Source organism: Arachis hypogaea, chromosome 4 (genome assembly GCF_003086295.3).
Source record: "Arachis hypogaea cultivar Tifrunner chromosome 4, arahy.Tifrunner.gnm2.J5K5, whole genome shotgun sequence".
NCBI lineage: Eukaryota > Viridiplantae > Streptophyta > Magnoliopsida > Fabales > Fabaceae > Arachis > Arachis hypogaea.
Genome location: NC_092039.1, coordinates 6,252,884 through 6,265,154, shown reverse-complemented (window position 1 = coordinate 6,265,154; position 12,271 = coordinate 6,252,884). Strand labels below are relative to the sequence as shown.

The window sequence follows — 12,271 nt, the reverse complement described above, 5'->3', positions numbered from 1 at the left end:
GTATTCCCTTTGTTCTGTATTGATGATGGTATTAATGTTTTTAGTATATTTATAAATCATTGTATCTTACAATATACTTAGGTATATTCATATAATTGTATTTTACGATGTATCTCAAGGCAATGCATAGCAATTTTTCATTGGTTGAATACACGAGACAGAGGAGTTGTATTTCTAAAGATGCAGAGTATAATAGTATATTATAATCTTGGTGAAGCTACAAAAGCAATTAGAAAATTGAGTCATCCCCACTAAGAATTATTTTTGCAAAGTGATGAACTAAACAAGGAACAAGGATTTATTTATACGGATGGATGGCATTTTCTCCTCGTCCTTTGACTAAATGGTAAATGTCTCACTCTGTTTGGCGCAGTGCTTCAACAAATGCATCCTTCAAGGAAGGGTTTGAAGCTGCTACCCGCTGAGCTGTTACATCAAATTCTGCACCAGAACTGAAGCAAATGAACCATTAGATTCAACCACAAGCATAAAATCTTTCCAAAGTATCTATGCAACTTTTTAGTTATTAGTTTTCTAGAATGATAATGACTCCTGCCACTGCATAAAGATTGCCACATTTCATGTCTAACTAACAACATTGTCGGAAGATCAATAAACATGTCAAATGTGAAATGGACAATGTACCTAATGGTTCTTAGACCATCTAGAACTTGGCAGATTTTCCATTCGTTAAGAATAAGGATATCTAAGCAAAGTCACTTACGGATCAAATACAACACCTCCAGCTTCTGTAACAATGACAGCACCACCTGCCACATCCCTAGAAAAGGGGAAGACATAAAAAAAAATAGAGGCCATGAGAATCACAACAGTGAAAAGCAGAGTGCCTGAAATTCATGCAGGAGAAACTCGTACCAAGGACCACCAAAGCCAGTTTCATAGAATACATCCAGCCTTCCACATGCAATTCCACAAAGATTCAGAGCACATGAGCCACTCATTCGAAGAGATCTCACCTGATACAGAAGATGTGTTGTTATGGCAGTCAATCATATCATTTAGTCCTGGAGTATAGACTACATGGCAAGTGCTGATCTTACCTTGGAAAGCAAGCTATTAATCCTTTTGGTAGAGGCGTCTAATGTTACTTTGTCACGTTTTGTTCCAGCCTGCTCACTCATTCAGGATGAAAAGCTTGATTAATTTCAAATTTGTCTTGATTTGAGAGGAAAACAATTATGAGTGAACTTCAGAGATGTCTACATAAGAATGTGAAATGCTATTTGTGTCATCCTATGTCAAGTTAGCATCATGACAACTACGTTAATCTTAATAAGAGTGCTTTGCAAAATATAACAAAATGTTCGGATTTTGTTGTTTAGCTTTTAAGGTTTCACTTAACACACATAAGATTACAAAGGTTATGAATGTTTGAATGGCAATTGGCAAATAGCAACCAATACATGACACTCTAATCTAATTTGCCTGCCCAACATGGTCTAAAATCAATTTAAAACATCTAAGTTTTGAGGAGCACATAAAATTTATATATCCAAAACGGGGAAGTTACATGTATATAAAGCATAAAAAATTTGATTATCAGCCACAAATTTTGTTGAGAGGTTTTTTAGACAGGGTTCTTCACCAACTGTATTAGAGATAAAATGATATACAACAAAAAACATTGGTGTTATGTCAACATATGCATATTAATCATACTTTGGAAAATAAAACACATAGTGAGTATTACAATTTAACTGGGTTCAGCTTCAGCAGTGATGACCATGATGTAAGATGACACACAGTACCATCTCAACAAGAAAAACATACCAGTTACCGTGGATGAAAATACTATAACTACATGTGGAAAGTTAGTCTGGAATAATTTGTGGAAAATGACTATCAAGTAACAATGTGGATCCCCTATTTAATAAAAACATAAAGTCATGGGATATAAAAGTAAAATGGAGCATTAGGGATAAAGCAAGTTCCGATACTCTTCTAGTAGTTCGAATTCAGTTACTCTGGTTAACTGAAAGGCCTTTTTTCACTTTATGCATATTCTCCATATTGAATTTTTGCAGCAAACAATATTTCTCGGTTCAGTAAATGTCATTGGCACAAGTGTGTCCAATAAGGAGAGAGAGCAAGAGGGGTATCCATTATATTGATGCAAATGAAATTAACAAAAGGAACAGATTTCATATAGTCAATGCAAACAGACTTGACATACCTCAGTTGCAAGAAGAGAGCTTATTAGATCAGTTTTTGTTGATACTGCAAAATATCAATGCCTAAGCTTAGTGATTAAATCTAAATGAACAACAATTAAAAATATGAAGAGTAGAGAACACACCTTTTATGGGCTTCCCATTCAAAAAGGCACCTTTCCCATGGACTCCAGTGAAAAGCTACATACAAGAATTACAAATTTCATTTTATATTAAATTATAGAGGAAAACTAGTAACAAGATATGGAATAATAATAATCCAGCAAGTCAGTTCAGACACATCCAGCTCACTGAAAAAGCTATTGATAAATGGACAAGACATATCAATTGACTCCAATTTCCTATGACATTAATCTTGCTTTATTTCTAACAATTTGGCCAGTATACCAGAACCAAAAATGAAAACCAGTACAAGCAGAGTTGTGTTCTAACAGTGAATAATTTTGCATATTTTTCTAACCTCAAGCGAAAACTTTGAACACATCATGGTCATCTACTTATAAACAAACTCTGCAGGAAGGAAAATTTCTCACCTCATCAATAATCGGATTGTAAACAACACCTACAGTAGGAACTTTTCCAATTGTAAGACCAATGGAGACACAAACAAAAGGAAACCTAAAGATAAACAGAATTATCACGAATCAATACAGAAGCGCAAGTATATATATGCACCCAAAAGATTCAGAACGGATAATTACCCATGAACAAAGTTCGTAGTTCCATCCAAAGGATCAACTATCCATGTGGGTTCATCTGTAAGTTCGGTAGTGCCACATGCAGCTGTGGTTTCCTCCCCTATGAACTAATCAATTGGAACACAGATTAAAATCACCTTAACAGAATAGAGAGTATAGATGCACCACTTGAATTATATGTAATAAAGAGGAAATGTTAGCCGGAGAGCAGAACCAATGAACCTTATGAGTGGGGTAAAGGTTCTTAAGATGATTGAATATGAGATCTTCACATGCTTTATCAGTTTCTGTGACCAAATCAACCTGTGCATCATCCATCACAATAAAAAATGTAAAAAAATTCCTTTGATGGTTTTATCAGTTACATGCCGCAATAAGTGTCCCCATGATTACATACACAATGTTTCTCCAAAAAACTTGTCACTCAATTTTTCTCCAATGCAACATACATGTGGTGTGCTGCCTTGATTATTAATTTCTCAGAAAATAATATTCTTTCATGGAATTATTAAACTTAAATCATAAGCTGGCATATGAAAGATTGAACTAGAGTAAGACAGTTTTTACATTTAGCCTCGTACTTCCGGATCACGAAGCTTCACAATATCACATTGCGATGAATTTGACATAAATGTTGGAAGAAATTGAAGAGAATGAGAGAAATACCTGTCCTTTGTGCTCGACGTGTTTGGTCTGATAGAATCCTTTCCGAATAATCTAGAAACAACCATTCACGATCAATAGAAGTAAGCAACGAAATAAACAGGAGAGAGAGGAGGAGGAGGTGAAGTTACGAAAATAACCTCGCCGGCTTTGCGAGCAGCGTCGACGGCAGATGCGAGGAAGTCGGAGAGGGAATCTGCAGCTGAATCCATACAAAGCAAACAAGTGAGTATAAAAATTCACAAACGCGTTCTCAAGTGTGCTCAGAGAGAGGTACCAGTGTCAGCCATTGCCTCGTTGATGGTAAATTGGTAATGGAAACAAGAATGATGGAAGCTCTCTCTACTACACACGCTCAGTGCAATGCACACTCTCAATCTAAATCCTATTCATAAATTTAATAGTAAGATTTTTAATAAGGTTTTGTTGTTTTTTCGGGGTTCAGGTTTGTAGAGATTTATTCACAAAATCACAAGTATATGAATTCTGAAGTATCTCTTATGCATAAATTTATTTCCAAATCAGATAAAAAACTTTAGAAAAATTTTTATTTAGTAAAGTGCTATTATAAAATTTCATTTAATTAACTAAAACTTAAATATGCACCAATGGGGGGACTTGCATGTAATAAAACTTACTGATTTTTTTAACTAGAATTTATCATAATCATCTTTTCTCGCTATATATCGAAAAAAATGAAATTCTCACCTCATAAGCATATACTTACTTGAAAATATTCAAATCCTTACAAATCATTTATGCCTAGCGGAGTAATGAGTTACCTTTTTTCAATAATTCTGCTATTTGCTGACGAGTTAACGGAATATACCAGCATATCCTTCAGACAGAGATACGGTTAGGATTGGTCCATTTGGACACCGCATCTTGTCTTCTTTCGCCCTAATGAAGCTTCCCTAAGCCACAAATGAAAGAACCTATTAAGAACATCATCATATAAAATAAAATGAAGGAAACAACCCTCCAAAAGGAAATAAGAGGCACATTGTCTATCTTTGATTGGACTTTTTGGCTTTTGGAAAGATGGGCATAAGAACCACTTTAGTCTATTATTGAGTGCCGACTGAAAAATGAACTCATATCCATTGTTGATTCTAACTTTAACAAGTGTGTAGAAAAAATGTGGACGCAACTCAAACAAGCTTCTAACAGAACGCCAGCGTGTCTTGACTCAGAATTGATTCCAAATTCCCAATCGTAGTCAACATGCCATGGACGCCGACTATTGGTGAATTGACTCCACTAGGTGATTATTTTTGCATGGCTCTCGTGTGGGAACACACTATCTAATTCAACTGTAATACACCCTACTTAAACTTGGTTGAACACTAACAAGTAACGAGCCTCTACAAAGCGAAACCGGTTCAGCAAGTAGATAAAAAGTAAAAACGCAATCATAATCAAGTTAAAAATAATTGGTCAAGCAAATTTGAGAAAGGTCATATTGCATGACCTGGTACAGTTTACCATTTACAGGGTAGCTAGGATGAGTTGTTTGCTAATTAATAATAATACATTGGAAAAAACATAAACCATATGCAGCTAACACTTCGGCAATTTATTTGTTTACTATGATACAAGGAACGTGGTAAAATTACATAACGGAAGCATCGAAAAAGCTGTAGTTACTAAATGATATTCTCATCTTGAAGAAGTGAAGACTAACACAACTATTACAACACACAATTGCCACTTGTCTCAAGCGCGCTGTTCCTTCAGTTCTAGAGCAGCAATCTCCCTCATAACCTGAGCTTTGTCAGCCTCGAACTGTTCATCCTCTGCACGATGCCAATAAATATGAGATTATGGGAGAAACACAACTATTCATACCATTGAAGAAACTACAAATTCTTAAGAAATGGCATGTTTCTTACCTTTTTCAAGTTTGAAGTCCTCCAATAGTCTCAGAATTTTGCTTTTGTTTGCGACAAGTATGCTGATGATATCAGCTGGTTTGTTTTGGTTAGCAGCAAATAGCTGTTATGACAAGCATATATCAATGATGGCAGCGGAAAAAGAATAACCATTTCCAAATATCAAAATTATAGTACCTTGAAAACATGAAATGCTTCTATCTGTATGCTCTTGCTTGTCTCCTGCGGATAGGAAAATAAGCAATAAGCCAATAGCTAGTTAGAACTACTTTAAACATACATCTATATGACTAGATCCTTGAATTCCTTTTCTGAATTAAACATAGTGATCATTCAGGACAAAACTTAATTTGGACATTTGTCTTTAGTATACAAATCCTGATTCCTGGTGATTAGAAAAATCAGGGAGAGTAGCAGTGAAGTTGAAGACTTAAAGGTGACATATTTTGACAGAAAGATACATCAACATTCAACACTGACTAAAAGCAACATAATAAAGGAAATTAATACACCACATGCATAAGAGATACAGGGTGGGCAACACATAAGCAAGAAGTTAAGTACCACGACATCTCATCAAGTTTTTGGTAAAGGACCATACTCTTAGAAGATTCATCAAAATCCTCAAGTTGTCTCTTGAGCTCACATATCGTGTCATCACCACTGAATTTGAACGATCAAGTAACATATCTCCCAACAACTGTGAAAGTGAAAGTAATCAATTCAACCATTATGTATGCATCAATGAAACATAAGTAACATAATAAAAATGGTGAGAACAGTGCATTGACATATTACATATGGATGATAACAAAGAGTGCAAAGACCAACTAGCCAATGACCCAAATTCCAAAAGCCAAAAACAGGAAGCCATTGTACTAGGAAGAAACTTGTTGGCCATTTTATTTTTCAAAACATTTGTTGGTTTAATGAACACTAATCGAAGTTAAAGTTTCAACACGAATAGTAGCTGAAGCCAAGATGACTGCATGCTTGCGTTGTTCACTCAACACTCTAATAAGTTACAATTGAGATAAAGCCCGAACTTATATCGCACCTTGACAGCTTGGCGCCTTGTAATGTAATTGGAAGATTCCAACAGCTTAGAATTATATTCTGCAAAAAACTAAAAGCAGAAAAAAGTAGTGAGTGATAGTTGAACATGATTATGTTCTCCCTTATTTGTACATGGATTTTTTAAATATTATAATATCTTGAGGAGGTTTAAACTTAGGTCGATGAGCAACCTACCCATTCATAATTTTTAGAAAGGAATTCTGCTACAGTAGATTTATGTCTTGTCAAGAGTTCCTGAAACAAGATAACACAGTATAATGTAAGATGTATTGCAAAAGTTTGTGCACCACACAATGATGAAATAGTGACCATTAGTTCTTTCAGATGTAATCCACCTTAAAAGTTGCTGCAGCATCTGCAGCAATGTCGAAATTTGGGAGTTGAATGTAGTCAAAAAACTTCTTCATGTGAGGAGAGTTCAGAACATATCTGATATGAAACCGTGAAGAGTTAGAGCATCACAAGAACTACCGTGGAACAAATATCATAGTTAGACCCTCTCTTTCTTTTCTAATTCTAGAGCACAATTCTCTGTATGAGTTCCTGTAGAGCATTTTGCATAAATCTCCAAAAGATGCAAGTATATGCAATATAGGAACCAAACATGATTGTATATGACTAGATGCAATACTATTCTAATAAAGAATATAACCCTGACCAAAATAATTGTGTTTCAAGCTGTCATTATGAATAGCCTAGAGCTTGAAATCACACATAAAAGAAATTGAAATCTGATTCTTTTTCCTTACTTTGCAACAATCTGGTGTCTTATGCACTCTCTCAGCATTGCACCATAGTGTAAAGCCATGTCTGAGTTTTCGTACCTAAAAAAAGCAAAATAGCACTTAGTGGCATATTAAAATCAGATCGCAAGTTCATGACGATCATGATAAGAAACAAACGAAATCACATGACATAACAAAACATGAACAAAGATAATTGATAACCAATTCCCAACCAAGATTTACAAAACCTGATGATCAGGAATTGGGATTGCATGAATAATTCACAGATAAACATTAAATTTTCTCCTGATGCTTTGAAATAAATTTAAAATTTTTTCCATTGACTTGTTCAAGTATAAGAGTCAACCAAACAGACTAGAGAGCTTACTAGAAAAAAAAATCAGGAAACCAGGATATTCATAAAATGAATACTTACCCAAGAATCAAAATATCCATAAGATCCATATTTGTCTCTAGGTAATCAGATGCAATCAACTTAGAATGAACTTGTTGCCTTTGTAAATTTGCAACAACTTGAGTGACATCCTTTCTAGACTGGAAAATCCCACAGTGACGTTAGCAAACAGTAAACAAAGTATAGCATTAAGACAAAGATTCATGTCTGCAGTTTGGTTAATATGCTAGTTAGTCTGCATTACTCACTAGTCACTACCCAGATGATGCAAAGAATGCTATAAATTTAATGAACATTCAAATCCTATATAAAGTGTACAAGTAAATAATAACAGCAACAGACAAGTAAATTAATTAGCATATTAACAATGCTACACATATCTGGATGTCTCTTGAATTTCCTTATTACCTCCAAATTCAATTTGGGAAGGCATTTAATGAGGAGTCGCAACGTGTTCTCCCTGAAGAACTCCTGGGTCAACTGTGCACAGGCCTCTGAGACTGGCTCAGATTCGCTATTTCCATACAGGATCGACTTTAGCTCCCTGATATTTTTATACAGCTCGGACATCTGTTGTTTGATGCATCACACAAGCAAAATAAATGATATTTACATTTAAGACTTAGCAAAACCAAACTAAGAAACCAACACTATATTAAACACGTCCCAGCAGGACAGCCGGAAGAAAATGCAATGGCAAGCATCAATCAATAATAAATTCAAAATTAAACAACAACAGCCAGCTGCAGCAATCAACTATACTTGCTCTAAATCAACTGCAAAATGGAGAATAGCAATAACTCAAATAGAAACAAGTGAGATTAAAACCAAGTCATATCAAGTTACAATAGTTCAACGCTCGTAGCTCAATAACATTAACGAACTACCAAAACGGGAAAGAAATCTTCGTGATACAAAGATCGGTTCTATAAGGTTCCAGCACATTGCTGAAATGAAATCCGCATCAACAAGAACTCAAAAGCCAAGCCCAAAATAAATAAATAAATAAATAAAATCACCACAAAAAGAAATAAAAGGAAATAAATAAATAACTGGAAATGCAACGAAGATAGAAAGAGAGGAGCACCTTCTCTTCGCGCTTGCTTTCGCGCGTGTCGGCGGAGCTTTGATCGACGAAGAGAAGAAGCTCCCGCGTCTGCCGCACGACGTCGACGGGTGTGCGCGGCTTGGACTTGAACAATCCCTTCATCTTCTTCTTCTTTTTCTTCTACTTCCACTTCCAAAGAAGCTCACGCTATGAACACTACTGCTACAGTTACTTGGCACTTTCTTCTGCAACTGTCTCAAGTCCACACAGCAATTAGGGTTTTGTGAATCTGTGAGAGAGGAAAAGGAAGAAGATCAGCCACGAGATTTTGATTTTATGTGTTGAGATATTTTGTGTGAGGGGGGAAAGTACATGGATGCGAACGGTTACAGATTTGTTATGTCAGCTGAAGGAAGAGGAAACGTTTTTAGCCGCTTCATCTTTTTGCTTTTTCATGCCCATCATATTATTTTTAACCGCCCACTTTTGAGTAAAACAAACTCAACAAATTTTCTTTTTGAAAAGGTGCTACACAGTTTGGAAAAAACAGATTGCCGCTGCTGCTACCTACACAGCACATGATCCTGTTCTTTCTTCCGCTAAAGGATAAGTAGCCCATCGCATATTTCAATTCTTTGACTTCAAAATAGTCTCGTCTCTTTCTAGATTTATTTTTATTAAAAAAAAATATATAGGTATAAGGTAAGAAATTTCATTTAATATCATAAATTGAAAATATTAAAACAAAAAATTGTACTTTTCTTAAGCAGATCAGTTTTAATTATTTTTTATATTGTGATAAATATATGGATGACCACTTATGATTTGGACAGTTAACTTTTTCAATATCAAAGAATCACTTTTTAAAATGAATTCAGATAAATGAAGTTTGAAAATGAAGGGTTGTTATGTGTATAAACAGGAAAAGACGCTTGAAGTAATACACAAGCAATAAAATAATTTTCTCTTTTTTTTTTATGTTGCAACTATTCTAAATATTTCTCTTTCTCATTCTTTATATATAATATTAGTAAATATATTGATCATGTTTATTATATTGAAATAATAATTATGGTAAATTTTGTTATTTAATTATATTTCTTTATTTTATATTTATTACATCTTCTTTATTTATTTATTTACAACACTTTATCAGCATGGGACTCTGATCAAATTTTAGGAACACTCAGGTAATAAATTTTCATTATATCAAAACTCTCTCATCTTGAATTTAATGCTCTTGATATATCTAGAAACAATTATTTATCATGGATACTAGATGCTGAAATCCATCTTGATTCAATAAATTTTGCAGATACCATTAAGATTGAAAATAATGCATCTTAGAAGGATAAAACCAAAACCATGATCTTCCTTCGTTGTCATCCTAACGAATGATTAAAAAATGAATATCTCACATTAAAAAATTATGTAGATCTGTGGAAAGACCTTAAAAAAAGGTATAATAATCAAAAAACGGTGATGTTTCCTCAAGTCCGATATGAATGGACATACTTACGTCTATAGGATTTTAAATCCATAAATAAAAAAATGAAATTATGTGAGAAAAATATAATTGATAATGATATGTTAGAAAAAATTTTCTCAACCTTCCATGTCTCGAATGTGCTTCTGCAACAGCACTATCGAGGAAAAAATTTAAAAAATATTCTAAGTTAATTTCTTGCCTTCTTGTTGTTGAATGCAACAATGAGTTGCTTTTAAAAAATCATAAAACACACCCAGCTGGCACCACCCCATTTTCTGAAGCAAATGCGGCAAATCATAACCCCAAAAGAGGTAAATGGCAAGGTTTTGGCAACAAGAAAAATTATAGAAGAAAGAAAAATTATTTCATAAGAAAGGATCTCACCAGAAATGAGACAAAGAAAGAAACAATGGGCAAAATAAATTAACAGAGGATAAATATTTCCGTTGTGGTGGAAAGGGCCATTGGTCGCGTACCTGTCGTACCCCAAGGCACCTAGTCAATCTTTATCAAGCATCTTTGAAAAAAGACGACAAAGGAAATGAGATGAATTTTGTTTTAAATGATGCTGAAAATTACACACTTCTTGTTAAGTTTTATTTTCTATACATTTGAATTTCAAGTGTGATGTATATGAATAATGTTTGATAAAATATTTATGTTTATGAATTTCAAAATTACTAAATGTGCTAAGTTCTAAAATAATAATAAAATTTTTAGTATATACTATACTTTTTAGAAAAATATATTTAATTAAGAAAATAATTTTACTGCACAAATATTTCTACTCATTTTATTATTATTTGTCTTTGAAGAAAATGGCAAAGACATATAGTGAAGATGTTTGCCTTGTGGATAGTGCAAGTTCACACATTATTCTCAAAAGTAATATATATTTTACTCATCTTGTGCTAAAAGAAGAATATGTTAATACTATTATTGGCTCAGACAATGTGATAGAAAGTTTTGGAAGAGCTATAATTTTATTTTCCGGAGGAACAAAATTCATAATAAATAATGCACTATTGTCTACTAAGTTTCTAAGGAACTTATTGAGTTTTAAAGATATTCGCCTAAATGGATATCATATTGAAATAATGAATGAGGAAAATCATGAGTACTTGTATATCACAACTCATGATTCAAATAAAAATGTTATATTAGAAAAATTACCCTCACTTTCATCTGGGTTATATTATACTAAAATTAGTGCAATTGAATCACATGACATTGCAAATAAGTTTACTAGCCCAAATGAATTCATAACTTGCCATGATTGATTGAGTCATTTGGGAACAACCATGATGCGGACAATTATTGAAAACTCCCATGGATATTCACTAAAGAACCAGAAGAAGAAGATTCTTAAATCTAATGAATTTAGTTATGCTGCATGTTTTTAAGGAAAGCTAATTTTAAGGCCATCACCAGTAAAGATTAGATTTGAGTCCCCTGAATTTCTAGAAAGGATTTAAGGCGATATATGTGAATCTATTCATCCGCCATGTAAATTTTTTAGATATTTTATGATCCTAATAGATGCATCTTCAAAATGGTCAAATGTGTGCTTATTGTCTTCTCGCAACCTAGCGTTTGCGAGATTACTTGTTCAAATTATTCGATTAAAAGCACAATTTCCAGAAAATCTAATTAAAGTAATTCGTCTTGATAATGCTGGTGAATTTATTTTCCAAGCCTTTGATACTTATTGTATGGCTAACGGAATAAGCGTTGAACATCCAGTAGCTTATGTTCACACACAAAATGGGTTAGTAGAATTACTTATTAAATGCCTCCAATTAATTGCTAAACCTTTACTTACGAGAACAAATCTCCCAACCTCGATTTAGAGGGCATGATATTTTATATGTCACAACACTTATTTGCTTGAGGCCAACAAGTTACCATCAGTTCTCTCCTATGCAATTAGCTTTTGGCCAGCAGCCAAATATTTTCTATTTAAGAATATTCGGGTGTGCGATCTATGTTCCCAATACACCACCTTCTTGCACCAACTTGGAACCCCAAAAAAATTGGGGATATATGTTGGATATAATTCTCCTTCTATAGTA

General features: G+C 33.9%; 2 protein-coding genes across 8 annotated transcripts; both read right to left on the bottom strand.

The window, feature by feature from the left end:
- Positions 1–114: 114 nt before the first annotated feature.
- On the bottom strand, positions 115–4,572 carry LOC112796012 (inositol-phosphate phosphatase). Of its 4 annotated transcripts, none has more exons than XM_072234905.1 (13): positions 4,336–4,572; positions 3,831–3,938; positions 3,694–3,755; positions 3,557–3,607; positions 3,113–3,193; positions 2,894–2,997; positions 2,726–2,810; positions 2,318–2,372; positions 2,195–2,238; positions 1,062–1,130; positions 877–977; positions 725–781; positions 115–452 (listed from the first exon to the last, which is right to left on the bottom strand). In XM_072234905.1, the coding sequence occupies exons 2-13, from the start codon at positions 3,841–3,843 to the stop codon at positions 356–358; spliced, it is 819 nt and encodes a 272-aa protein (XP_072091006.1). In that variant the 5' UTR covers positions 3,844–3,938; positions 4,336–4,572; the 3' UTR covers positions 115–355. The 4 variants fall into 4 exon arrangements, with proteins under 4 accessions (XP_072091006.1, XP_072091004.1, XP_025694034.1 ...); XM_072234903.1 differs by having other exon boundaries at positions 4,262–4,352; XM_025838249.3 differs by having other exon boundaries at positions 4,281–4,352.
- A 427-nt stretch (positions 4,573–4,999) lies between these two features.
- LOC112796011 (putative MO25-like protein At5g47540) lies at positions 5,000–9,374 on the bottom strand. Of its 4 annotated transcripts, none has more exons than XR_011880880.1 (12): positions 9,083–9,374; positions 8,750–8,999; positions 8,071–8,232; positions 7,684–7,802; positions 7,272–7,346; positions 6,858–6,951; positions 6,697–6,756; positions 6,503–6,571; positions 6,010–6,145; positions 5,623–5,667; positions 5,446–5,548; positions 5,000–5,349 (listed from the first exon to the last, which is right to left on the bottom strand). XR_011880880.1 is itself a non-coding variant. In XM_025838247.3 (12 exons), exons 2-12 carry the CDS (start codon positions 8,870–8,872, stop codon positions 5,270–5,272), a joined length of 1,029 nt encoding a protein of 342 aa, XP_025694032.1. In that variant the 5' UTR covers positions 8,873–8,999; positions 9,083–9,374; the 3' UTR covers positions 5,000–5,269. The 4 variants fall into 4 exon arrangements, 2 of the variants coding, with proteins under 2 accessions (XP_025694032.1, XP_025694033.1); XR_011880881.1 differs by having other exon boundaries at positions 9,101–9,344; XM_025838247.3 differs by having other exon boundaries at positions 6,047–6,145.
- Positions 9,375–12,271: the final 2,897 nt, after the last annotated feature.